Here is a 27,852-nt window from a genome sequence, read left to right as displayed (position 1 = left end):
TAATTTTTGCACAAAATAATGGAAGTGGGACAATAAAGAATATAATCATTTTTATTTACGAGTTTTGGTTTTTTTTATAAAATTTGTATTTTAATTCTCGTTGAATACTAAGAATATTTGGCATACAATTCATTTTCTTTTAGAAATAATTTCTGGGTCGATAGATTAAAGTTTTATAGATTTTTTGAGCATACACAGAGTCTGATGAATAAAAATTAAAAAAAAAAAAAACAAAATTCTACAAACTATTTAAAAAATGCATAGAAACATGATACAATTAAGAAGGTAAACTCTTTTCTTGGAGAAATAATATATGGCAACCTCGTTTTGTGGATACACCAAAAGGTTTGGCGGGCGACAAGTGGCAAATTATTGGGGATATCATAACGTCAACCCTGAAACATGTTTACCTTCGCAATTGTACCCTGCATACAGGATCTTTGCAATGAAATAAAAATAATAAAAAAACAGAGTAAAAAACATTTGGCAACATTTACACAAGTTCCTTATAACGGAAGTACTGGATATTTGTTTTTTTTCTCATTTTCTACGAATATAACTGTGTGAAAATAGTAAAAAAGGAGGCCAACATAATTTTTGTTTTGCAATTAATTTTTCATAAATCAGTCATTGTGTTTTAAATCGTTTTCTGTTTTCTTTTCCTAATTTCCAGATAACATCATCATGTCCAGGGGTTATATATTTTTTGTTGTTCTTTGTTAAAAACCATTTCACACATTTCAACCATTGCGATATTTAGTTAAGGTCATGACCAATTATTTCAATATCATCAGCCAAAGGACTTTCTACCTCGGGACTAGTTGGTTTTTTCAGCTCAGTTTTATTATCCAGATTGATCAGCGACAATGTCATTTTACTACTCAGTATAACCTGAAAAACAAAAACAAATTTTGAAAAAACATTTTCATTTGAAGATAACTTTTCTTAGGTAGCTCCTTACAGCTGGTTCTTCGGCCGATCCATTAAGTTCAGCATCATAAACTTCTTCCTGTTTGATTTCCGAATCGGAAACCAAGATTTGAGAATCGTGCGCCAAGGAGCCTTCCAAATATATTGACTGGGGTTCTGGCTTGTCATCCTCAGACTTGGACTGAAAGAGTAGGAAAACGATGGTTTAAAAAGGGAAGTTTTAAAATCAAAAACATGAGTGTAAATTGAAATATTTAAGTGTATTGGTTGTGAAATTAAATGAGATGAATACACACTGGCTCATGGTAGAAGAATACACGCTTGGGAACATTGAAATGTCAAAAATTTTTTAAGATGTAAATATTTACATGTTTTCTTTTCCGACACCAATCGGAGGTTGTTATGATATACATTTTTCAAGAATTTTTACAAATTTGAATAATTTTCCATTCAAAAGTTTCAATTTCAAAATTGGTTTGACAGCTTATTGTCCCAGCAGCTGTGTAGATGCGATTTCCCGTATTCTTTTACCATAAGCTGGCTTCTTCATAAAAGAACAAAGTCATTTTAGGTTGACTTAGGTCAATTTCGGCCGATGACTTTAGCCATTAGAAAACGATTTTTTTGTAACTGCACTGTAAGGTCTTGTTTATATTTCGTGTATAAAAACATATATCAATCCATGGTAGAATTAAGAATGTAAAGTCATGCAATCATATGTTTATAATTTTTGTTCAAAATTTTTCATTTGACAACGTGTCATTGTCAAAATGTTTATTTACAAATCCATTGTGCATACACAAATCAGAGATGGGAACGTAAATTCTATACATTGAAATGTGACAAGATAAGTTACAGAAAATGCAAAGATGGGAATGCCTTTTTGAAATAACTTTACCTTCTTAATTTTACCATGATATCAATCAGGTCGGTACTCTAATATAAACGTAAACAAAAATAAAATAAAACAAAAACTTACATGTTCATGATGGTGTGACAGTACCGGAGTTGGAGGACGACCAGACCATTTGTGGCCTCCCTCAACACTGGCTGTTACTTCCATTCCAAGAACCTTAAAACCAAAGAATAAAAATTAAAGAAAAACATATACAGATGTCGAAAAGTATGTAGAATAAAACAAAAAGTAACAAGTAAAAAAGCAGCTAAGTTCGCCCGGGCCGAACTTTTAATACCCTCCACCATTTGGAAGGAACTTGCAAATTTTCAAAAAAAAAAAAAATTCGAAAACTACCACTTGAATGAAAACTGTTATATGGCGACTATACGACGACGTGGACCTGCAACCTGCAACTTTTTGTCATAGGCTGGCAGTACTCGTTACGAACTTCAAATACGAAATTTAAAATAATTCTGGTAAATACTATCGCTATAATCATGAAAATATCGAATATCGGGGGTACCGTTATATGGGAGCTATACGAAAACGTGGCCCGACATGGCTCATTTACGAACTTAACCTGCCTACTGAGAAAATATGCATGTATGCAAAATTTTAGTTTTCTATATCAATTCGTTCGAAAGAAAGAAAGACAGACGGACGGACATCACTAAATCGTCTTAGGATTTTACGCTGATCCAGAATATATATACTTTGTAGGTCTGTCAGGGTATACAAATGTTTTTTTTTTTTCTATTATTTATAAAGGCTAATTTACGAAGATATGCCACTTTTTTGACGTTTGATCAATGTGATTGACAATCGAAATAATGTGTTGTATGAATACATGTTCGGTATAAATAATATCCTAGATGCCGTATACAAATCCAGTGGGTTTTAACTGTCAATTGCATTGTGTATACGTCAAATGAAATCCACTTGATTTGAGAGTCGATTTTATTTGACGTATAGCTAATGGCAGTGACAGTTAAAATCGACACGATTTGAATGTGCTCTTAAGTTCGCAGTGTTGCAACCACGGCATAGCTAATAGGTACTGGAATTAGCTCAGCTGATCATCTAGAATCGTTGTCAAAACATTTATTGTTAATACAAAAGATAAACAAAGCGTAAACAAATTTTGACATTTAATCTGATGGGTGCGACACCTTATCATTCCATGGCCATGGTTGCTACCAAGGCTGAAGAGTTCTGGTAAATGCATCAACGCTTAGGAACAGTGATATGTCAAAAAAATTTTAAACGTTTTTACAAATATAAGTAGGTTTTTATATGTTTTCTTATACGACGTTATTCGGAGGTCGTTATAACTGGAACTAGCTCAGCTGATCATCTAGAATCGTTGTCAAAACATTTATTGTTAATACAAAAGATAAACAAAGCGTAAACAAATTTTGACATTTAATCTGATGGGTGCGACACCTTATCATTCCATGGCCATGGTTGCTACCAAGGCTGAAGAGTTCTGGTAAATGCATCAACACTTAGGAACAGTGATATGTCAAAAAAATTTTAAACGTTTTTACAAATATAAGTAGGTTTTTATATGTTTTCTTATACGACGTTATTCGGAGGTCGTTATAACTGGAACTAGCTCAGCTGATCATCTAGAATCGTTGTCAAAACATTTATTGTGAATACGAAAGATAAACAAAGCGTAAACAAATTTTGACATTTAATCTGATGGGTGCGACACCTTATCATTCCATGGCCATGGTTGCTACCAAGGCTGAAGAATTCTGGTAAATGCATCAACGCTTAGGAACAGTGATATGTCAAAAAAAAATTTAAACGTTTTTACAAATATAAGTAGGTTTTTATATGTTTTCTTATACGACGTTATTCGGAGGTCGTTATAATTCGCGTTTTTCAACAATTTTTACAAATTTAAATTATTTTTCATTCAACATTTTCAATTCCAAAAATTGGTTTTTGACAGTTCATTGTCCCAGCAGCTGTGTTGATGCGACTACCTGTATTCTTCTAGCATGGTTGCAATTTTTATGAAGACGGTCTTTTACTTGGCAACTCTAAGCTCATATTTACACAGACTAGTTCTTATAATACAATTCCTGTTATATGAAATACTTCAGCTTCAAATTGCAATTAGGATTGAATATTAGCGAACATTGATCATATGATAGGCAACAAATATGCCTACCTAATGCCTAAAAATACACCCGAAATACTTACCGAAACTGTTCGATCAGCACTTCCTTCTCTCTTCTTACGCTTATCGTCCGTTGCCTCTTCCGATTTCTTATGCTCTGTTTCGTCTACCTTACTATCGTCTCCAGTTGATGTTGTCTCCTGAATGTTTGCATGCCCATTGGAAATGTTTTCTTTTTGTTGTTGGTTCGTGGTCGAATTTTCGTTGGAATTTTTCTATTTACAAAAGAATATTTGTTAAAATCTTTATGCACACAGATGTTAAAAAAAAACAACAACAAAAACACAAATTAGTCAAGAAAAAACCAAGGATATTTGAATATTAAAAGTGAAACATAAACAAAACATTAGTAAAAATAGTAAAAACAGCTGTTAGCTGGTTAATCAAAAATCAAAATATACATATTAGTAGTGTTATTCGGCAGAGTAGTTAGAGGCGTATGTGTGTTTCATTTTTTACATCTGATAATCATTTGAAAATCTAAGCTAACCTTGTTTGGATCGTTGGTAGTGGTGGTCGAAGTAGTCTCTCGTAATTTTAATTCTTCGTCAGCAGCATCAATTAAACCTTGTATAGCTGTTACTACTACGTTACGTAATTTTATAGGTTATGTTTTTTTTTCGTTTTTCATCGAAATTTATTTATTATTTTTTGTTTTCGTTATCGAGAAAGATGTTTGAAAAATACAATATCAAATTACTGAAAATGAATTTTAATTTTTTGCAATGGATGGTGATGAATGTTTAATGGCTCTTGGGAAAAAGTAACGAGAATGGACCTGAGATTTGTCGAAATATATAGATATCTTAAATTTTTATTCGCAAAATCAAAACGGCACTTACTGATTTTTTTCTAAAATAAATATACAGTGAATTGAAAAAAATTATGGAAATTTTATGGAATTGTTTCGATGCCGCTTTATATGAAGTAATTTTATATATCTCCAGTCATATTAAGTATAGGCTCTATCAGACGATATGTTTTTTACATATGTAATGTCAAATTTACCATATGTAGAAGATGCACACATCGTGTTATACATTAAGGCCCTACTTTCAGTAGTAACAAAGACATAGAAGTATAAAGATGGGACAAGACAGAGTCAAGATATGGCAACCCTGTGAAAATACCTCTGTTGTTATGATATCGTAACAACATAGTTAGAAATGTTATGCGATTTAAACCGCTTAGGCAATATGCAATTAATTTGGAAAGTCTATGGAATAGAATTTTGAAACCCAATTTTTGGATTTTTCAAACTTTTGTTTGTCATTTTTTTCTATAAATATATTTTTTTTATATTAACATGGTCCTGCCATAAGCTGTTACCCAGACAGTATAGACACAAACCATTTGCTCAGAATGCATTTTGTCTAGTCTTTACCATTTTAGGTCTTTGGTGGTAATCTAAACAAACATATTGTTTGTTGTGTGAAAAAGTCATCCATAAACGATTATCATATTTTAAGAAAATACACAATGCAACCAAAAGAGATAAAAAAACATATGCAAGTGTGTGATAGCTAGAATTATGAGTCATATGCAAAATTGCAATTTTGAAATTCACGAGGAAATACACATAGATAATAAAAGTGAAAGCACATGTGTAAAACCCGTCTAATAACAATCTAAATGAGCTGTATGATTGATGACATTAGGTATGTACGATAACTTTTCTAGTAAACATTACTCAGTAAGAGAGAAATTTCTCTCTCGCATGCGAATTTTTGCAAAATATTATTGACTCAGTAATATCGAAATATATCGGAAAAAGTATGTGCTGCACTGTTGATAAAAAATGAAAATGTGGCATCGGCCACAAAACAGCTGTTTTTCATTCAGCTGATGTTGATGAATAATTTTTTTTTTTTTTGTGTCATGTCATGTTGAAAATATCCGTTGTATGGCCAGGGTCCATTAGAAAGGTCGTGTGAAAGCAAAGGAATTCAATATTGTGATCTTGGTAGAAGACAGGTAGATTCATCAACGATTGGGAACATTGATATGTCAAAAAATTTTAAATGCTTTTTAAATATAAGTAGATTTTTACATGTTTTCTTTTACGACGTTATTCGGAGGTTATTATAATTCGCGTTTTCAACAAATTTTACAAATTTAAATAATTTTTCATTCAACATTTTTAATTCAAAAATTAGTTTGACAGTTCATTGTCCCAGTAGCTGCGTCGATGCTCATTCTGCAAGTGAAACTACAAACGAAATTATTATTTTCATAATCGAATAATAGTTTCTGTAATTTGTCATTATAAAATGTCATTATTTGCATTCAGCGAAATACCGTTGCCTTTTGGTATTTGCCTTCCATTGCTTTTACTGATCTGTCGATATGTTGTTGCGTTCTTAAATTTTCTAACCTAGCGTTTAAATAAGACAAATTGTTTTGGATCAGAGTTCTATTTTACTTCATTCGACAATTATTATCCTTAAATGCCAAGAAAAAATTGCTCCCGCGACTCCAGTATTTCTTTAGAATTATAATATTTTTCCATTTCGTCGTTATTTCAACCCAGGCGCCATTATAAGGAAACACAAATGAATCTGTGGACTAATGTGATGAATTAAATAAAATATATTTCAATAATGTTGCATACAAAATTATCTCAGAGAGGAGAGAAAAAAACAAATCATTTTTAGAAATATGTCCCCACTTGTTTTTGTTTATTTAATTTTTGCAAAGGAAATGAATGCTGCTGTTCACTATCAATAAGGAAAATATGTGTTAGTATGACATTACGATACTTCATGTGACATTTGGCTCTAACTGTGATTAGTCAATACGTTACGAATGCGGACAGTATACGCAACGCCTTGATAAAATCAGCATGCAAATAGCCACATTCAATTCTATTTATTTTTCGGAAGAAAAGGAAGAATTTGTATTAATTGTGATCGAGAGAGAGTAGGAGAGAGACATAATAAGAAAAGAGAGAGAGAAGTAGAGATCTACATTTTGTGAGTAAACCAGTATATTCTGTTGTTTTTATTCGCTCAACATGCCACAAAATAATGGAAATGTTCAAGAACAATTTCATGGGGTTGGTTTACGCTCGGGATATTCGTTAATAACAAGACAAACACAAACCATTAATTGTTAGTATTTAACCTAATAAACATTATTTGTTTACAAATGTTATTTCAGTTTTTTTTTTATGGACGAACGTTGGAAAACTTTCATTCATGCCAATTTCTAATGATGTTGTGTTTTATTATAAATGGGTAGGATTTGTTAGTATTAATATAAAGAAACAGTTTCTTTATTAATTACTCTAATTTTAAAGTAGGTAAATAAAATAGAAAATTTGCAATTACTTATGATGCAATTGATAAAGATGAGTGCATTGTTTTGTTTTGGTATCGTTTAAATTTTTGTTTATTTCTCTTAAGAATGAAATTGCTGACGTTTGAGAAAATTTATGGCGACCATCTTGAAAGTGAAATAAAACAAAATACATGGTGAAAATAACGAACATAAAATGATATTCTATTTGTATAAGTGTATAAAGTTTTGACGGTTTGGATATGCAATATTAATTTTCTTATATTTATGTCATGGCACAATAATAGAGGTAGACTCATTTTGTAAATCGAATACGGCAAATAAGTATTAATTTCATATCTAAACATCCAGCCTTGAGTTATGATTGTTCAAACTGTTGACCCTTTATGGGGGAGGTTCCGAAGCAGTTGGCCAATATTGACCAATTCGTATCTGACCTAAGACGGATATAAATACAGGATGAGATGAAAAAAACTGCAACCAACTTCAGATTGCTGTCATTTCTAAGCCACTCGTCCGACAGCTGTTAAAATTATTCCAGTGACAGCTCATTATATTGTTTACAAGCGTACAAAAGCATTTCGGTGAGAATTTTCCAGGAAAAAGTTATTCGTGATGGAATTCAAGCGTGATAGTGTGATTTCTTTATATTTTGCTGGAAACCGTAAGTGGCTATCGTTAGAGCACTTAAATGTGAATAAATCTTTAGTGTCTCGTACCATCGCTCGTTACCGTGATACTGGTAGCGTATCCCGACGTCAAGGAAGTGGACGGAAGAAAACACAACATCAGCAAAAATGGTTCGCAACCCGCGTCGCAGTGGCCGAAAAAATGGCTCGTGAGCTGAACATATCGCAATATTCCATTCGGCAAATACTGAAAAATGAGCTCGGGGTAAAGCCATTGATATTCCAAAAAGTGCTAGTGCAACTTACACCGTAACAGAAAGAAAATATACTCAAAAGAGCTAAAGAGTTGCTTCGCTTGGCTGAAAGTGGTGTATTGCCGAATTTGGTTTTATCCGATGAGAAAACACTCGTTGTCCAGCCGTTTGTAAACAAACAAAATGATCGTGTCTACTTGCCAAAGAGGTCAGCTGAAAATGTGCACCTTCGGTTGGCTACCAGAACTCAAGCGCCGCCCATGGTGATGGTGTGGGCCGCCAAAACAAACGATGGTCGCTCTCCGCTCGTATTAATTGACTGTGGCCTCAGAATAAATGCCGAATATTATCACGAAAACATTATGGAAGGTGTATAAAAGCCTTGGGCACGTAAACATTTTGGCCGCAAACCTTGGGCATTCCAACAGGACTCAGCACCATCGCACTCAGCACACGCCACCCAAGAATGGTTACAAAATGAGGTTCCTCGTTTCATTTCCAGCGCACAATGGCCACCAAAATCTCCGGATACCAATCCGTTGGACTATTGTGTCTGGAGTATTTTGGAAAGCAAGGTTAGCACATCGCCGGGAAAGGGCCAAAATACCGCAGAGCAACATTCGGGCAGCGTGTGACGATTTCATTGGCCGTTTGAAGGTCATAATTCATCCCAAAGCTGATCAATTCGAACAAATCTAAACTTATTTTAAAATTGGATGCTATTTCCGCAATTTTTTGCTTTCATTAAAAGAAAAATTTAAAAAAAAAATGTTAAAATTATGACGTTTGTCTTTGTTGCAGTTTTTTATATCACCCTGTATTATAGCGTGCCAGTTGTGGACTATTTCGACTACTTCCCATACTTTATATGAGATATGTGATCATTTTTGGACCCTTTGTGGGGTAGGTACCAGAAGGAGTGGACCGATACATTCTATTTTCACACCAGACCTTGGGTTAGTGAAAATATTTTGATGTGTGTAATTTGTGGAAACCATTTCCTCCCAAATCGATCCTTAACTAAAATTTAGTATGTGTGTACTGCTTCAAGGTAGAAGAATACAGGTAGATGCATCAACGCTTGGGAACATTAATATGTCAAAATATTTAAAAGATTTAAGAAGATTTTTATATATTTTCTTATACGACGTCAATCGGAGGTTATTATAAAATGCGTTTTTCGACAATTTTTACAAAATGGAATAGTTTTTGATTCAAAAATGTCAATTCCATGATTGATTTGACAGTTCATTGTCCCAGCAGCTGTGTCGATGTCATGCCATGTTCTGCCATGTTGTGCCCTGAACATTTCGATGTAAACATATGTTTTATATATGTATGGGTGTGTATGTTGATAGTTCGTAGAACTAAAATTTAACTAAAATATCTTACAACTTAATAAAAAAATAAAAACTAAAATGAAACTAAATGAACCAAAAGAATAAAGAAATATTTTGAACATGAACACCTTTTGCCAAATCTAACCTTAGCTTCATATTGATCGGAATTCATTTCGGCAATTAACTTGGCCATGGCCTTTTCGGTATCCTCCAACTTCTTACGCAGTTTCTCGATTTCCATTAATTTTTCCGTATCCTTAGATGCGGTAGTAATTTGTGGTGGGGCCTGAATTTGGTGTTGGTGTTTCAGAGATGACGATAGATTAGTGGCAGCTGCTTGGCCCGACAGGGTGGCATTATACAAATCGCTGGCCTTATTACGATGTTGTTGTTGCTGATGTAAGCTATCAGGATATTTAGTTCCTAGAAATTTGTATTAAGTTTTAGGGTAGATTTGTTTCTTGTAACAAGAGTATTGGGGTTCAAAATCACTAATATTCGATTTCTTGTTTTTTTTTTATTTGGAATTGTAACAAACAACAAATATTAACAAAAAATAACAACAAAAGTGGATATATGTTGGAATGTGAAAACAAAACGGTAATGAATATGGCAAATGGAGATCGCTGGATGAGGTTAACAACTAATGACAACATTTAATACCAAACAAAAAAAAAAATAAAACAAAAAATCTTCTTTTTGGAGGATATCAAGGACACCAAATATATATCTATTTACATATTAAACCAAATCAAATAGTTATAGGTTACTCAAAGAAAACATTAAAAGCAGCTTTGTCTATTCTTCGAAATTGTGACATTTCAAAAGATTTCGATTTTAAACCGGAGGACATATTCTAAAAAATGTTTGCCATAATAGTAAGAAGAAGAAGAACAACAACAAAGTCTAAAATAATAAAATAGATTGGAACCAAAAAATCTAAAACAAAAATTTCAAGATTTCTACAAAAACAATTTGAAACGTTTTTAGGAATCTCAAAGAAATTCATTAGAAGGAATGTATCTTACTTGTTTGATGTTCTCGCCATCCTGTACCAGGAGGATCACAGGATTATGATAAATATTACGTTGGCATTCAAGTGAAAACATTCATAGTTTTTTTTATTTTTGATCAATGAATGAATATATAAAAGAAAATTGGGGAACAATTTGTTTTTTGGATATTTAATTATTTATAATGTAAATGTTTGACGATATTTTGTACAACAAACTACTATCATTGAAACTCATTTATAATTGATATTTTGAGAAGTATTCTTGGAACCGTTTGCAACTTACCCAGTTTAGATCCATTCAAATCCTCAACATGTCTACCATTTTCATGTCCGAATACATCTTTTCTGAAATTGGGATCTGAAGGTGCCGGGCCATAGGGTGCATTTGGTACTGGCTTCTTGAAGACTATCTACACTCCAGGAAAATACAAGCAAATTTTTAGAAAGTGAAAGTACTAATAAATTTTGAATCAAAGTTTTTAAAAATAGTTTTTTTTTTTAAGGTGGGAATACATAAAGCGCTTATTTGGCTGGCTTAATTTATCAGCTGACTTCTTCGGAAATAAACAAAGGAGTGTAGACCAGTCAACCTAAAACTCCTTTGCTCCTCTACGAAGGAGCCAGCCGATGACTTATGTATTCCCACCTTAAGAACCATCATGGTAGAATTAAAAAGGTAAAGTCATGCAATCATTTTTTACAATTTAATTTTTTTTAATAAATAATTCAATAACATCTCATTGTGAAAATGAATAAATCCATTGCAGATAATCAGAGATGGGAACAACAAATTAAAAACTTCAGTTACGAAATTTGAAATTCTGGTAAATAATACCGCTAAAATCATCAAAATACCGAAGATAGGGGAAGGTATCGTATATACATTTTTGATCATACATTGTAGTACCAATTACGAACTTCAATTACGGAATTTAAAATAATTCCGATAAAAAATTTCGCTAAAATCATAAAAATATCGAATATTGGGAGGTACCGTAATATACAAAGACGTGGACCTGCATAGACACTTTTTTGTCACACATCGTAGTACCCATTACGAACTTCAACTACGAATTTGAAACGATTGCGGTTAATATTGTCGCTAAATAATCAAAATACCGAATATCGGGAGGTACCGTTATATGGGGGCTATACTACAACGTGGATCTGTATACGGTATTTTCAGTTATAGGTTGTTGTACCCATTACGAACTTTAAATACGAAATTTGTAATAATTCCGGCAATAAACATTGTTAAAATCGTCAAAATACCAAATATTGGGAGACATCGTTATATGGGGCTATACGAAGACATGGACCTGCATAGATACTTTTTTGTCATACATCGTAGTACCTATTACGAACTTCAACTACGAAATTTGAAACAATTCCGGTTAATATTGTAGCTAAAATCATAAAAATACTGGCTATTGGTATTGGAGGTACCGTTATATGGGGGTGTTTGAGAAAATAATCCAACCCCCTCTTCGATTGTCAATTCTATTCTGGATCCTGCTCGGAGCATCAATGTTTTTAATAATGAGAATAGAGTCCAATCTCCATCTTCGATTGTCAACTCTATTCGGCTCGACTGGATTAATGTTTAGTGAGAAAGGAATACAACCGCTTGGCTTGTGTGTATATTAAATTCTCGATCCGGCTCGAAGGACCAATGTTAAATAAGAATGGAAGTCAATCTCCCTCTTCGTTTGTCAATTCTATTCTCTGGATCGGCGATGATAAAAGAAAGAATAACCTTATTCTTTGGATGTAGTTTTCAAATCTAATGTTTACTTAAAAATATGTTCCTTAAGAAGAAACTGAAACTAATCTTATTATTCTTATCTATTCTAATATTGAATGGAGAACATTGAAGGGCTGCTTCATATTTCATTCAAGTGGTCTTCTACATCTTCTGATCGCACCGATGTCTGTGCGTGTGGGTCATAACCTTTATTATCTCTCACATTATCGAATGCGTCAGCGCACAAGATTACCGAATTGTTCACATGTGGTATTTTATGGCGGTTGGGAAGTATGTAATTCTTGAATATTTATTGTTTATTGTTAGATTTTCCAAGCCACTCAATCGCAATTAAAAGTATGTACGGAGTATTTTGTACAGGAGGCTATATGAAAACTCTGATTTCTGTACGTCCTTTTTTATGTACAATGGATTTATAAATATACATTTTGACAATGAGATGTTAAATGGATAACTTTGAAAAAATTGTAAACATGTGATTGCATGACTTTACACTCTTAATTCTACCATGGTCATTTTGAGATTAAACCGGACTTGAAATATTTTTCCAAAAATTGTCCACCCACCTTAACGATAGTATAACCGAAGAATATAACAATGCCTATGGTGTACAGTGGCATTAGAATACCCACACTTTGGTTGCCTTTCGCTTGTGGCTGATGCATTGCACCCGCACCCATGGGTGGACGCATGCCAGGTATTGGGCCAGGCTGAAAAGAAAAAAAAATACATATCCAACATTAATTAATTTTGGCAAAACATATTGTATATAGATAAAACAATAACAAGATGATTCATGTCAAATTAGTTGTTTCGACAACTGAAATGTTCTATTCGCTATTTTATTTTCTATAAATATATGTATGTTTATCTTAAGATTCGTACATACATATGTATTAAATTATCTTCATACACATGCTATATAAATGAGTTAATATTCGTGTTTATGCTCATTTGCTCTCAAGTGAAACACAATGAGAACAACAGCCGACGAAGAGAGCAAATGAAAACAAAACCAAACAGAATAAGAAAGAGGCAATGTCATGGAATTCGAAATAGAAATAGAAACCGAAATGAAAATGGAAACATCACTTTCTTTCTTCTTTTTTAAGAACAATTTTCATTACCCAAAATACAGCAGAATGGCCATGAATGACTATTCCATTTATTGCATGTTGCATCATTGCTCTTAAATGGACATAAGTCATCAATCAATTCAATCAAAAAATTAATCATATATGCATATATGGATTAATCATAATGCATCATGGTAGAAGTATACAGGTAAATGCATCAAAAAAAGTTTGTTCAAAATTAAGTCGATTTTTCAAATATTTTTTATACATTTTTAAAAATTTTAACAAATTTGAATTGTTTTTATTTGAAAAACTTTAATTCCAATGCGGCTACCTGTATTATTTTATCAAGCAAATTTATATTCGTGTTGTTCTACATTTCCAATTTAAAATTTGTTTACATTTGTGACGTTAATTGCCTTCATGCGGTTGTTTTTGACAACAGAATTCAGAGCCATTAACGTAATACAAATAAACAAATGATTTCCACATTAACAATATTATAGTATGTTTACATCAGAACTTTTTTGCCGGATTAAATTTTTTTATAAAAAATTTTCAGGGTGGATTAAAAAACTGCAACCAACTTCAGACTGCTGTCATTTCTAAGCCACTCGTCCGACAGCTGTTAAATTTATTCCAGTGACAGCACATTTTATTGTTTACAAGCTCACAAAAGCATTTTCCAAAAAAAAGCTTTTCGTAATGGAATTCAAGTGTGATAGTGTGATTTCTTTGGAAAACCACAAGGGTCTATCGCATGGTAGAAGAATATAGGTAGCTGCATCAACGCTTGGGAACATTGATTTGTCAAAATTTTTTAAATGTTTTGTAAAAAATAAGTATAATTTTTTATGATTTCATATCCGACGCGAATCGGAGGTTGTTATGATATGTATTTTTCAACAATTTGTACAAATTTCAATAATTTTTCATTCAAAATTTTCAATTTCAAAATCGGTTTGACAGTTCATTGTCCCAGCAGCTGTGTCGATGCGACTACCTGTATTCTTCTACCATGGGTCTATCGTTAGAGCACTCCAGCATTTAAATGTGAATGTGAAAATGTGAATAAATCTTTTGTGTCTCGTAAAATCGCTCGTTACCGTGATACTGGTAGCGTAGCCCGACGTCAAGGAAGTGGACGAAAAAAACCGCAACATCAGCAGCAGTGACTCGTGAGCAAAACATATCGCAATATTCCATTCGGTAAATATTGAAACATGAGCTCGGGGTAAAGCCATTGATATTCCAAAAAGTGCAAGAACTTACACCGCAACAGAAAGAAAATAGACTCAAAAGATCTAAAGAGTTACTTCGCTTGGCCGAAAGTGGTGAACTGCCGAATTTGTTTTTTTCCGATGAGAAAACATACGTTGTCCAGCATATTGTAAGCAAACAAAATGATGTGTTTACTGCCAAAGAGGTCAGCTGAAAATGTGCACCTTCGGTTGGCCACCAGAACTCCAGCGCCGGCCATGGTGATGATGTGGGCCTGGCTTTTTCGTAGACGACATGTTAGAAGAATATAGGTAGACGCATCGACACAATTGATGGGACAATGAAGTGTCAAACCAAATTTGGAATTGAAAAATTATTAAATTTGTAAAAATTTTTGAAAAATGCGTATATAATAACCTCCGAATGACGTCGCATAAGAAAACATATAAAAATCTACCTATATTTGAAAAAAAATTAAAAATTTTTGACATAACAATGTTCCCAAGCGTTGATGCATCTACCTGTATTCTTCTACCATGGTAGAGAAACAAAGAAACAGGTTGACTTAGTTCGATTTTGGTCAAACGCTCATTTGTTTTTTTTTTCGAAGAAGTCTGTCAATCAAAAAAACGTTTTATGTATTCTCACCTTCAGGAAGTCAAAAGAGCCTTTTATGTACTCTCACCTATAGAAAACAAAATTTAATCATATAGTAGTTCTACCTTGCCTTTTTATTTTACCATGTCTGTAATCTACTTTAGCCCCATCTAATACACACATTGCGACCAAACATTTTTCACATTGAATAATTTTCTTCCATACAATCGGCTATTTTTGGATATTGAAGCCAATAACGGAACGAAATGAAAATAAACGCTAGATAAAATAAATAAAACAAGGCGAGAGAGCGGATTTTTCACGGTCAGTAAAATTATGAAAATATTGCATGATGTGCTGGCACCAAACAAAATTCAGATTCTTCTCGCAATGGAATTAAAAAAAAAGAAAAACTGTTTGGCTTAATTTATGTGAAAGGGAATCTCAAAAAATATATATCAAAAAATGCTCTAAGTTTTTTACATATGTAATGTCAAATTTTTCATACGTAGAAGTTGATGAAATACATGAGTAAAGAACATTTGTACTTTTTCGATCACAGCGAACCCTATTTTTATTGGAAATATATAATTTAATCAAAAGTGTTGTTTGTTTGTTGTGCGAAAATGTATGAAATTAAATTTGCGGTTAAAATTCATCCATTAAATATTGAGATATTTTATAAAATACAATATAATCACAATGTAATCAATGGAAATTAAAAAACATATGCACGTGTGTGATAGCAATTAGATTATGAGTCGCGTGTAACATGTCAATTTTGACATACACAAGAAAATACAGGGTGTGACGAAAAAACTTCAACCAACTTCCGACTGCTGTCATTTCTAAGCCACTCGTGAGCTAAATTTATCTCAATATTCCATTAGGAAAGATTTTAAAAAATGAGCTTGGGGTAAAGCCATTGACATTCCAAAAAGGGCAAGAACTTACACCGCAACAGAAAGAAAATAGACTAAAGAGTTGCTTCGCTTGGACGAAAGTGGTGAATTGCCGAATTTGGTTTTCTCTGATCTCCGATGAGAAAACATTCGTTGTCCAGCAGTGTGTAAACAAAGAAAATAATCGTGTTCACTTGCCAAAGACACCAGAACTCAAGCGCAGGCCAAGGTGATGGTGTGGGCCGCCATAACAGCCGATGGTCGCTCTTCGCTCATATTAATCGACCGTGGCATCAGAATAAATGCCGAATATTATTGCGAACATATTCTGGAGGTTGTATTAAAGCCTTGGGCAGGCAAACATTTTGGCCGCAGACTTTGGACATTCCAAAAGAATGAATGAATCAGAAAGAATGGTTACAAAATGAGGTTCCTCGCTTCATTTCCAGCGCACAATGGCCACCAAAATCTCCGTATACCAATCCGTTGGACTATTGTGTCTGGAGTGTTTTGGAAAGCAAGGTTGGCACTAAAAAATACCAAAGTGTCAATCACCTCAAGCAAGCGCTTCGCCGGGAATGGGCCAAAATACCGCAAAGCGATATTCGGCAGCGTGTGACGGTTTCATTGGCCGTTCGAAGGCCATAATTCCTGCCAAAGGTGACAAATTCGAACAAATCAAAACTTATTGTGAAATTTTATGCTATTTCCGACATTTTTGCTTTCATTCAATGAAATTAAAAAAATGAAAAAATTATGACGTTTGACTTTGTTTCAGTATTTTATCTCACCCTGTAGATTATGAGTCGCATGTAAAATATAAATTTTGACATACACAAATACCACTTCAGATATAACTAGGGGATGCAGTGCGTCAGAAACATTTGTTACTTACCCTGCCTTCAACAATGCGTGGTGGTGGATTACTTGGCGATGTTTTACGCTCAACAATGGGTATTGTTGGTGTGGCTGGTATGGCGCGGCCACGTTCTCGCATAGCCTGATAAACCGAGTCAGGATGCAAATGAGCCGGACGTTCCTGTCGTATACCTATAGCAAAGAAAAAACAATATAAATAAAAACAAATCTTTCCAAATGAAACCAATAAAATCCATGCATCAAACAAAAATAATTAACAAACGAAAGGAAAAGTGAAATTTGAAATAAAACAGAAAAAAATGATATCACAAAAGAAAAACTCACGAGAAAAAGTAATAATTTCAACAAAAATAAAAAATGCAACAACAATTATTGTACAACAAACCAAAATGCAACTCAAGGTTAATTATATAAAGCAATTTGTTAAATGAAATTTTGTTAGATAAAAATCAAATACCATGACCACTCTTTGAAGATGTTTATTTTTTTAATCACGAAGCTGAAACCACATTTTCCAATTGCATGATTCAGGAGAATGGCTTAATTGAGTTTTCAATTTAACCATTCGTGAAAAAATTAATACATAAAAGAAGGTGGAATTTTCTTTCGAATTATTTGCATTTGTGTTTTCAATGTTAGTCAAGGTCATATTATGCGTAATTTGTTATAAAACTTTGTTTTGTAATATCTGAAATTTTTATTTGAAACCCATGCTTAACAAATTTTAATTTCGAATTGCGGACATACTTATTTCGCCGGTGTAAATATTTAGACTTTTACGATATAGCTGTGGTCCAAAGACAACGGGATCTTCCGTTGCTGGCTTTTTAGTTTTCGTCGAGGTAACATTGAAAAATTCCTCCCTGTTAAGTACCACGTCACAACAACCTGTTATTTTGTTTTTCAATTCGACAATAATTCATATAATACCATCGATCGACACAACACAAACACAACAAACAAATGAAAAATAATAATACAAAATTAAAAATAGAATATTTTTGAATAGCATATTTAAATGAAAAAAGGTAGAAGGTGTTGGCTGAATATATAGATTATTGCATTACGAGAATTTTTATGTTTAATACGCGAAATGATGATTCCGGTTTTTACCATCCGCAAAGACTTCTGAATTGTCAAACGATTTTAATAAGCTCGGGTCCTTAAAACGCATGGTAGAATTAAGCAGGTCGTGCAGTCATATGTTTAATTTTTTTTTTCAAAATTATTCATTTGACAACTAGGATGTTGTCAAAATTTATGTGTACAAATCCATTGCATACAGGGTGAGATGAAAAAATCGCAACCAACTTCAGACTGCTGTCATTTCTAAGCCAATCATCCGACAGCTGTTAAAATTATTCCAGTGATAGCTCATTATATTGTTTACAAGCGTACAAAAGAATTTTGGTAAGAATTTTCCACAAAAAAAGTTATCCGTGATGGAATTCAAGCGTGATAGTGTAATTTCTTTATATTTGGCTTGAAAACCAAAAGTAGAGTAGAGCACTCCAGCATTTAAATGTGAATAAACATTTTGTGTCTCGTATTATAGCTCGTTTTCGGCTCGCGTAGCCCGACGTCAACGAAGTGGACGGAAGAAAACAGCAACATCAGCAGAAATTGTTTGAAAAGTAAAGAAGCGACTTGATCGAAACCCGCGTCGCAGTGGCCGAAAAATGGCTCGTGAGCTGAACATATCGCAATATTCCATTCGGCAAATATTGAAAAATGAGCTCGGAGTAAAGCCATTGAAATCCCCAAAAAGTGCAAGAACTTAAACCGCAACAGAAGGAAAATAGACTCAAAAGAGCTAAAGAGTTGCTACGCTTGGCCGAAAGTGGTGAACTGCCGAGTTTGGTTTTCTCTGATCTCCGATGAGAAAACATTCGTTGTGCGACAGTTTGTAAACAAACAAAATGATCGTGTTTACTTGCCAAAGAGGTCAGCTGAAAATGTGCACCTTCGGTTGGCCACCAGAACTCAAGCGCCGGCCATGGGGATGGTGTGGGCCGTCATAACAGCCGATAGTCGCTATCCGCTCATATTAATCGACTGTGGCATCAGGATAAATGCCTAATATTATCGCGCACAATATTCTGGAGGGCATATTAAAGCCTTGGCACGCAAATATTTTCGCCGCAGGCCTTGGACATTCCAGCAGGACTCAGCACCATCACACTCAGCACGCGCCATCCAAGAATTGTCACAAAATGAGGTTCCTCACTTCATTTCCAGCGCATAATGGCCACTAAAATCTCCATATATACTACTAATCTGTTGGACTACTGTGTCTGGAGTATTTTGGAAAGCAAGGCAATAAAAAATTGCAAATTGTTGATCATCTCAAGCAAGCGCTTCGCCGGGAATGGGCCAAAATACCGCAGAGCAGCATTTGGTCAGCGTATGAAGGTTTCATTGGCCGTTTCGTGACAAAGGTGACCAATTCGATAAATCTAAACTTATTCTAATATTGGATGCTTTTCCCGACATTTTTTGCTTTTATTCAATAAAATTAAAAAAAATGTAAAAATTATGGCATTCGACTTTGTTGCAGTTTTTATCTCAGCCTGTACTCCTTCTGAATATAGTTCCGATAGATCCTTTAAACTACTATTATATTATTTACATTTGTTATCCATGTGTATTTCTGTATGTACGCCAAAATTGTCATTTTACATATGACTCACAATTATTGCTATCACACACTTGCACATGTTTTTATATTTCCTTTGATTACATTGTGATTATATTGTATTTTATAAAAAAAATCTCAATATTTAATGGATGATTTTTACCGCAAATTTAATTCCATAGATTTTCACACAACACTTTTGATTAAATTAGTTTTTGTTTATGATAATAGGGCTCGCTGTGATCGAAAAAGTACATATGTACCATGGTAGAAGAATACAGGTTAGATGCATCAACGCTTGGAAATATTGATATGTCAAACATTTTTTAAATGTATTGACAAAAATAAGTAGATTTGTATACATTTTTACGGCACCGATCGGAAGTTTTTACAATATGCAATTATCAAGAATTTTTACAAATTTCTTATAGTTCCTTTAAACTAGCCTCTGAATTCACCACGACAAATGCGATAGGTACATTAAGAGGATTCCAAATTTAACATACATGTTTTAGAATTTTTTGTCAATTGTTTGAAAAGATCGTTCTCCGAATTCAATTATCTTGTATTTTTTAAACTCAGATAAAATGTTGTCATTCAATTGTCAATTCCTTTGGTCATACGTCAAATAAAGTCTACGTATACACAAAACGCGTTAATGCAAGCACATTATTCTTCAATTATTCCACCAAACACCTTTGACCTCTCCACACAAAATAAAAACTAAAAGAATAACATGTAACTTCAACTCACCTCCAGGTCCACGATGTGGTTCTTTCATATTGGCCTTATTTGTGGCCACTGCACTTCCACCGAACATCATGGGATAGAAAACCTTCGGCCATAATATGGCAATGCAACCGACAACTGTTACAATAATTAAAGCTGTTTTCTTGGGACTTAGACCTTCATTGGCATAAATCGGATGTGACGGCTTTCTCTGCTGCTGTTGATGTTGTTGTTCCTGCCGGGTCGGCATTCTTGTTGATGTCTGAGCAGGCATAGTTCTCTCTTGAGCGTTATTTATAGACTTTGACGTTTGTTTGTTTTTTTTTATAACTGTATGTGTTAGTGTTAGTTAGTTTTTGTTGGTTTTACTTAGAATTTTTAGTAATTTGTTTAGTTTTTTTTTCTCTCCTTCGTCCTCTTTCTTAATTATTAATTAGGGTTAATTGTACCGTTGTTTATTTTTTATAATCACTTGCATTATTATTGTTACGATTTTTGAGTGGGGGTTTTCTTATGTCGTCTTGGTTTAATCAAATCTAAAATTAAAATAAGAGAATATGATTTTTTTAAGATTAATGGTGTTATTATATGAATGTATATAATATTCTATTGAAACAAATAGCATTTTCTGGGAAACATATCAAAATAATAGTTCTGTTCCAGAACTGCAACAATGTAAAATTGTTTACTACGATAACTGATTTTCCCTTTATGATTTCGTAGAAAATTACAAAACTAGAAGATTCGTGCAGATACTGGAACAGAGTAATTTTTTAATTTCTAATTAAATATTGTTAAGATTTATAAATTTACACAGAAATTCTCACATTGACATCTAAGAAATTATATGATGTAAAGAAAAGAACTTAACTCAACTAACATAGCGTTAACACGCGACTAATTTACTGAAAATGCATCTCTGATTTACAAACGCATTTAAATTACAATTACAAAAAAGTGCAATTTTTTATCCACAAGAGTTCTAGTTAAGAGACATAACGGAAAACAAAGACAGAGTCGATCGAAGCAACCACGGATTTTCAGTTCCAAATATGTTTTTTCTATATACTATTAGTAATAGTAGGTTTACATTAGATGTCATTTGTCGAATTTCTGAGGATTTATTTGACTTATGTGCAATGGAATTGGTCATTTTCCACTGAATTTGAATCCACTGAATTTACAAACCTACAAACTGTTTTTTATGTCTCTATTGATTTACACTGCCTTTACACGGTGACAAGGATAGAAGACAAAATGGCACGATAAGCCACCGCACGGTGTTACATGCCATTTTCTTCGCATTTCTTTTTTTGCTTCTTCTGAATTTTTTATGATTTTGACATTTCATATATTTTCTTTATTGTAATTTTTGATGCGTTTCTTTTAGTGTGGTGTGATGTGTTTAGTGATTGAATTGTATATTGAATTATATGAAAATTAATTGGAAGTTTTAAAAAGTAAAAAAAGAAAGTTAAAATAAAAGTTAATAGTTTTAATAAATATGTGAATCAGATCGACAATAGAGCTCATGTTGGTGCTGTATGGGCAGCATGCCCCAAATAGCCCCAAAACAATGCCGACATCAAGCTCATTACTGAAATCTGAGCTTTCCAATGCAACACTTAACAACATTTAACACCTCAATAACTTTATCCATCATTTCTTCTTTAGATTCACACATTTAATTTTAAATCACTTCTTTATAAATATCTGTTACAAACAATTAGCACAACAATACAGCTCTATACGAAATACTAAATAAAATGTCAGAAAAAATGCCAAGCACTAATATCGTAAAATGCCAAGCACTAATATCGTAAAATGCCACCGTGTAAAGGTGCGAAGATTTACGTAGAAATTTTAAAAGAGAATTGATAAAAATGCCACCGTTTAAAGGCAGTGTTATTGATATCACCTTTTTGCTTTATTATTTGGGTGTGTATGTATACTTAAAAAAAACATCAACTGATCAGCATATATATCCTTCTAAGGTGTATGTAAATACTGTAACTATTAAACCAAGTGGGTTAATCTTCAATAGCATAAATGCGTTATTAAATTACAGTTCCCTTAAGCTGGGAATACATAAAGCGCTTATTTGGCTGGCTTATGTCATCGGCTGGCTACTTCGTAGATGAACAAAGGAGTTTTAGGTTGACCTAGTTCGATTTTGGCCCTAGTCTCCTTTGTTCATTTCCGAAGAAGCCAGACGATGACTTAAGCCAGCCAAATAAGCGCTTTATGTATTCCCAGCTTAAGGGTTCGTAATGAGAACTACAGTATTGACAGAAACTTGCATATGCAGGTCCAGGTCTTCGTATAGCCCCGATATAACGGTACCTCCCTATATTCGGTATTTTGATGATTTTAACTACATTATTCAACGGAATTCGTATTTCAATATAGTAATGACTTATGATAAAATTTGGCTATGCAGGTCCACGTCTTCGTATAGACTCCAAAAGCTAAATTCAGTATTTTTAAAATTTTCACAGAATCTTTAACGAATTTTATTTATTTATTTATTTTTTTTTTTTTTTGAAAATTTCCAAATTTGTTCCATATAGTGGATGGTTTTCAAAGGCTGAAGTTACTGCGTTTTTACTTGTTATTAAAATAACGTTTACATAGAACATATTGAAAAAATACATTTCACTTTCACTGAACATATGCCAAATATTTATTATTATACTCTTTACTAGCAATTAATACTAGAATTCATTATTTTATTTTTCTTCACAACATTTCACTTGTTTTCCTCATATATATTTTTAGAACTTTGGTTTTCCTCTGCTCTAAATATTTGTGTAATATCACAATTGGACATTTTTGCGGCTATGTAAGGTAGATATTTCCGTTCACTTCAAACCCTTGGTCATTTTGAATCAGTTGGCTGGTCGTGTTAGTCTGGCACATAATTAGGTACATATTTAGTTGCCACAAAAAATTATCACTCAGAAAAAGAGCCGAAAAAAAATCTTTACAATTTACACGACATTTGCAAGCCATTATGCGACCACTTTTTATTTATTTCTTTAATTTAATTGCGAAATAAAAGTTTATTTTTTTGCAAAACAAAATGTTAGATATTTTTTTAAAACACTTAAAAACGCACAAAACCATGATATTTGATACAGTAAAACTTAGTTATGACGGACACAAATTATTTCTCTTGTGGCATTTTTTATGGATATTCTATGAATGTATTTTGATCCACTGGGGCCAATAATTATGTTCCATGCAACTGATAAATTTCAGAAGCCACTCGTCGTTATAATCACAATCTACTGTACATATATCTGTATGTGATCACAAATATAAACATCAATATGTATGTTTTTTTGCATTTTTGTTTTTGTTTTTTTTTTTTTTTTTTTTTTTTTTTGGCTTGAAGAAATATTATTACATAAATAGATGTCCCGTATGAATATTTTTATTTTTAGACATCATTTTTTTATAGGTTTTCCAACATTTCATTTCTTCTTATTAATGTTTATTTGTTTCGCATTAAATGCAATTAATTTCCATTCGTTTTTCTTTTTGCTCACACAAACGCAAATATTTCCATATAAATTATTATTTCACAATTATTTTTTGATATTTTCAAATATTCATATATTCCTCTGTTTTTTTTTTTTTTTTTTTTTTTTGTTTGCAAGACATTAACAAATTTTGAAACGAAATCTTACGCAAAACATTTTTGCATTTCAAAAAACCGTTCGAAGTGGCCAAGGCAAGCGAATTTCAGCAACTACGGTTATCTCTTAAAACGAACACTCTGTCAAACTGGCAAGTCCATTTCTATGCGTCCGTCCCTGCCTTTCGGCCATAAGCAAGTCCGCCAGCCACACTCATCACGACAAATACCAAAAAAAAAAAATGATCAACAATAACAACAACCACGCTTTAACAAGAAAATATTTATATTCGCCTTCATGGCGATCATCATCAACGAATTCGTCCACATCATCTTCGTAGCTGAGGTAATTTGGAAAGCCCATAGAACCATGAAAATGTTCATTTCTTTTTTATTTTGGCCAATACACAGTGTTTTGTGGCAAAAAAAAATGTGGGAATATAAAATCGCATGGAATGGTAAACGAAAAAAATCTAATAACATGTTTACATTGTATGATGACAAATTTGACGTAAAGCGTATGGAAATATACGTCTCAAACAACGTTTACAATATTAACCATGGTAGTGGGTTAAACAGTGCAGAATTAAAGGTGGGAAAGCATAAAACGCTTTTTCGACTGACTTAAGGTGGGAGTACATAAAGAGCTTTTCTGACTGGCTTAAGTCATCGGCTGGCTTCTTCGGAAATGAACAAGGGAGCCTAGGACCAAAATCGAACTAAGTCAACCTAAAACTCCTTTGTTCAAAGACATAGAAGTATAAAGATGGGACAAGCCAGAGTAAAGATATGGCAACCCTGTAAAAATACCTCTGTTGTTATGATATCGTAACAACATAGTTAGCAATGTTCAGCGATTAAAATAGCTTAGGAAATATGCAATAATTGGGAAAGTCTATAGAATATAACTCTGAAAGCCAATTTTTGAATTTTTCAAACTTTTGCTTGTAATTTTTTTTTCTATAAATGTGTTTTTTATATTAACATTGTCCTGTCATGAGCTGTTATCTAGACAGTATAGACACAAACCATTTGCTCAGAATGCATTTTGTCTAGTCTTTACCATTTGAGGTCTTTGCTTTGTTCCTCAACGAAGAAGCCAGCCGATGACTTAAACTGGGAATACATAAAGCGCTTATTTGACTGGCTTAACTCATTGGCTGGCTTCTTCGTAGAGGAACAAAGGAGTTTTAGGTTGACTTAGTTCGATTTTGACTCTAGGCTCCTTTGTTCATTTCCGAAGAAGCCAGCCGATGACTTAAGCCAGCCAAATAAGCGCTTTATGTATTCCCAGCTTTAAGGTGGGAATACATAAAGCGCTTATCTGGCTGGCTTCTTCGCAAATGAACAAGGGAGCCTAGGGCCAAAAATGAACTGCCGAATTTGGTTTTCTCCGATGAGAAAACATTCGTTGTCCAGCAGTTTGTAAACAAACAAAATTATCGTGTTTACTTGCCAAAAAGGTCAGCTGAAAATGTGCACCAAGAACAAGAACTCAAGCGCCGGCCATGGTGATGGTGTGGGCCGCCATAACAGCCAATGGTCGCTCTCCGCTTCTATTAATCGACCGTGGCATCAGAATAAATGCCGAGAGTGTATTAAAGCCTTGGGCACGAAAACATTATGGCCGCAGACCTTGGATATTCCAACAGGATTCAGCACGCGCCATCCAAGAATGGTTACAAAATGAGGTTCCTCGCTTCAGTTCCAGCGCACAATGGCCACCAAAATCTCCGGATACCAATCCGTCGGACTCTTGTGTCTGGAGTATTTTGGAAAGCAATGTTGTGTCGATCACTTCAAGCAAGCGCTTCGCCGGGAATGGGCCAAAATACAGCATAGCAACATTCAGGCAACGTGTGACGGTTTCAAGGCCATACTTCGTGCCAAACAGGGGGCTGCAACGAGTATGCAAAAATTCAAGCATACTCGGTTTCTTACATGATTTTTGTTGATGCAGTCGTTTAGTTTGATCTGAATGAAATGATTGTTTTCGCTTCTGATCGAATCGAACGCTCAGTTTGAATCACTTCACTCACAATCAAACATGAGCGTTCGAGACGGTTTGATGTGTTCAGCAGCATGAGTTGATCGAACACATGAATGTAAATGAGCAATCACAACCGTGATTGTCTTCTTTGAATCGAGTTCGCTCAGCGTCATTGTTCATTCAACCATTTAATCAAGTTGGGACAGTTTATTTTGACATTTTTTGATATCTGAAATGGAAGAATATTGTGATAGTGCGACCGAAATTGTTGCAAGTAGAAACTACACAGGACACAGGTGTAGGTAAACGAAAAGGTCGAAGTTTGTGAAAAATCTTGACCAATATTGTAAAATTAAAAAAAATATATTTAAACATTTTTAGTTTTCTAAATACCAATGATGTGTTTCTTTATTAAAAAAATTAATTTTGTTTTTTTTTTTCCAAATAAGTTACTGAAGTCTAGCATACCAAAAACCCAAATAAAATGAAAAATTGTAAGCTTATTAAATATAATTTGTACCAATTTCTTTAATGGGGACATCTTTTAGTTATGACATCCTTAGTAAATTTACAATCATGATTTCGCTCAAATTCGAACATTTGTGTTTTAATCAAATCAAATCACTCACTTAACTAGGATAAATAAAACCGATCAGACTCATTATAGATGATCGACCCGTTATGAACAATTCATCATAAGTTCGTAAACAAATAACTCATGTGAGCTGTTTGATTGCGATCACAAAACTTCGATCAATACATGTTTGATCACAACTTTTTCGTTAGGCTTGAGTGACTCGAATGAACATGTTGCATCTGACCGACTGATTGAGCTTGATTGTATTTCCACTGTGTGTGATCAAGCCTACTCAATCATACTCATTGCAGCCCTCTGGTGCCAAAGGTGACCAATTCGAACAAATTTACGCTTATTCTAAAATTTTATGCTATTTCCGACATTGTTGGCTTTCATTAGATAAAATTAAAAAAAAATGTAAAAATTTTGGCCAAAATTAAGCAGAGCAACATTCGGGCAACGTGTGACGGTTTCATTGGCCGTTTGAAGGCCATAATTCGTGCCAAAGGAACAATTCGAACAAATCTACTCTTATTCTAAAATTTTATGCTATTTCCGACATTTTTGGCTTTCATTAGATAAAATTAAAAAAAAAAAATGTAAAAATTTTGGCGTTTGACTTTGTTGCAGTGTTTTTATCTCACCCTGTCTCCCTGTCTCACCATGTCTCCTACACATCTTATTTATTGTTCAAATTTATACAGAAGGTTCTGGAAATTCGATTCCGATAATGTTCATATCATATTTTAGTCCGTTTTCTGGAAAATCTTTCAAGCACATTGATTATCGTACATCAATATTTTGGTTTTTAATATTTTTCAATGATGAGAGCAAAAATATTATTCCATTCGTTTGCCATTAGCAATTAATGCATGCTCTTGGACACAAATCTGTCAAATCACAACTCTCATCCCTGCCGCAAGCACAAACAGTCGCACACACAAAATATGTATATAGCAATGCAAAATGTATGTACGTAGCTATGTTACATTCACATATTTTAAAACTACCCCCAATACATTCGAACTATTTTGTTTGGCAAAATATATATATATATATTTGTTTTTTGTTGGCCATCAACATAAATTAAGAAAATTAAATATTTCATTTTCATAAGAAAGTTCATGGTCATTAACGAAGAATATAAAATGTAACAATTTTCGCGTGAGCCCACTTGCTTTATCCACGATTATTGGATTTTGGATAGAGAATATGTTTTAGAAATATACACCACTTTGTTTCTTACACTTACATTGTTTGTGTTTATTTTGTATATTTGTTTAGATT

General features: G+C 33.4%; 1 protein-coding gene across 10 annotated transcripts; it reads right to left on the bottom strand.

The window, feature by feature from the left end:
- Window positions 1-27,836, bottom strand: LOC101890476 (resistance to inhibitors of cholinesterase protein 3). Of its 10 annotated transcripts, none has more exons than XM_059125704.1 (12): window positions 27,818-27,836; window positions 20,383-20,894; window positions 17,742-17,882; window positions 17,011-17,165; window positions 12,886-13,029; window positions 10,838-10,964; window positions 10,568-10,588; window positions 9,685-9,962; window positions 4,043-4,234; window positions 1,910-2,002; window positions 962-1,111; window positions 1-891 (listed from the first exon to the last, which is right to left on the bottom strand). In XM_059125704.1, exons 2-12 carry the CDS (start codon window positions 20,630-20,632, stop codon window positions 757-759), a joined length of 1,686 nt encoding a protein of 561 aa, XP_058981687.1. In that variant the 5' UTR covers window positions 20,633-20,894; window positions 27,818-27,836; the 3' UTR covers window positions 1-756. The 10 variants fall into 10 exon arrangements, with proteins under 10 accessions (XP_058981687.1, XP_019890887.1, XP_058981692.1 ...); XM_020035328.2 differs by lacking the exon at window positions 27,818-27,836 and adding an exon at window positions 24,051-24,207; XM_059125709.1 differs by lacking the exons at window positions 9,685-9,962; window positions 27,818-27,836 and adding exons at window positions 4,510-4,604; window positions 24,051-24,207.
- Between the last annotated feature and the right edge of the window lie 16 nt (window positions 27,837-27,852).

Source organism: Musca domestica, unplaced genomic scaffold, assembly GCF_030504385.1.
Source record: "Musca domestica strain aabys unplaced genomic scaffold, Musca_domestica.polishedcontigs.V.1.1 35, whole genome shotgun sequence".
Taxonomy (NCBI): domain Eukaryota; kingdom Metazoa; phylum Arthropoda; class Insecta; order Diptera; family Muscidae; genus Musca; species Musca domestica.
Note: the sequence above shows the minus strand (reverse complement) of the source record. Positions and strands in the feature narration are given on the sequence as shown.

Excerpts from the sequence above, each read along its gene's own strand:
- LOC101890476 (XM_059125704.1), bottom strand. The coding sequence starts at position 20,632 with ATGCCTGCTCAGACATCAACAAGAATGCCGACCCGGCAGGAACAACAA. Across the intron at positions 10,965-12,885 it reads TCGGTTATACTATCGTTAAG|ATAGTCTTCAAGAAGCCAGT; the intron begins GTGGGTGGACAA and ends CCTGGAGTGTAG. Across the intron at positions 10,589-10,837 it reads TTTGAATGGATCTAAACTGG|GATGGCGAGAACATCAAACA; the intron begins GTAAGTTGCAAA and ends CTCCTGGTACAG.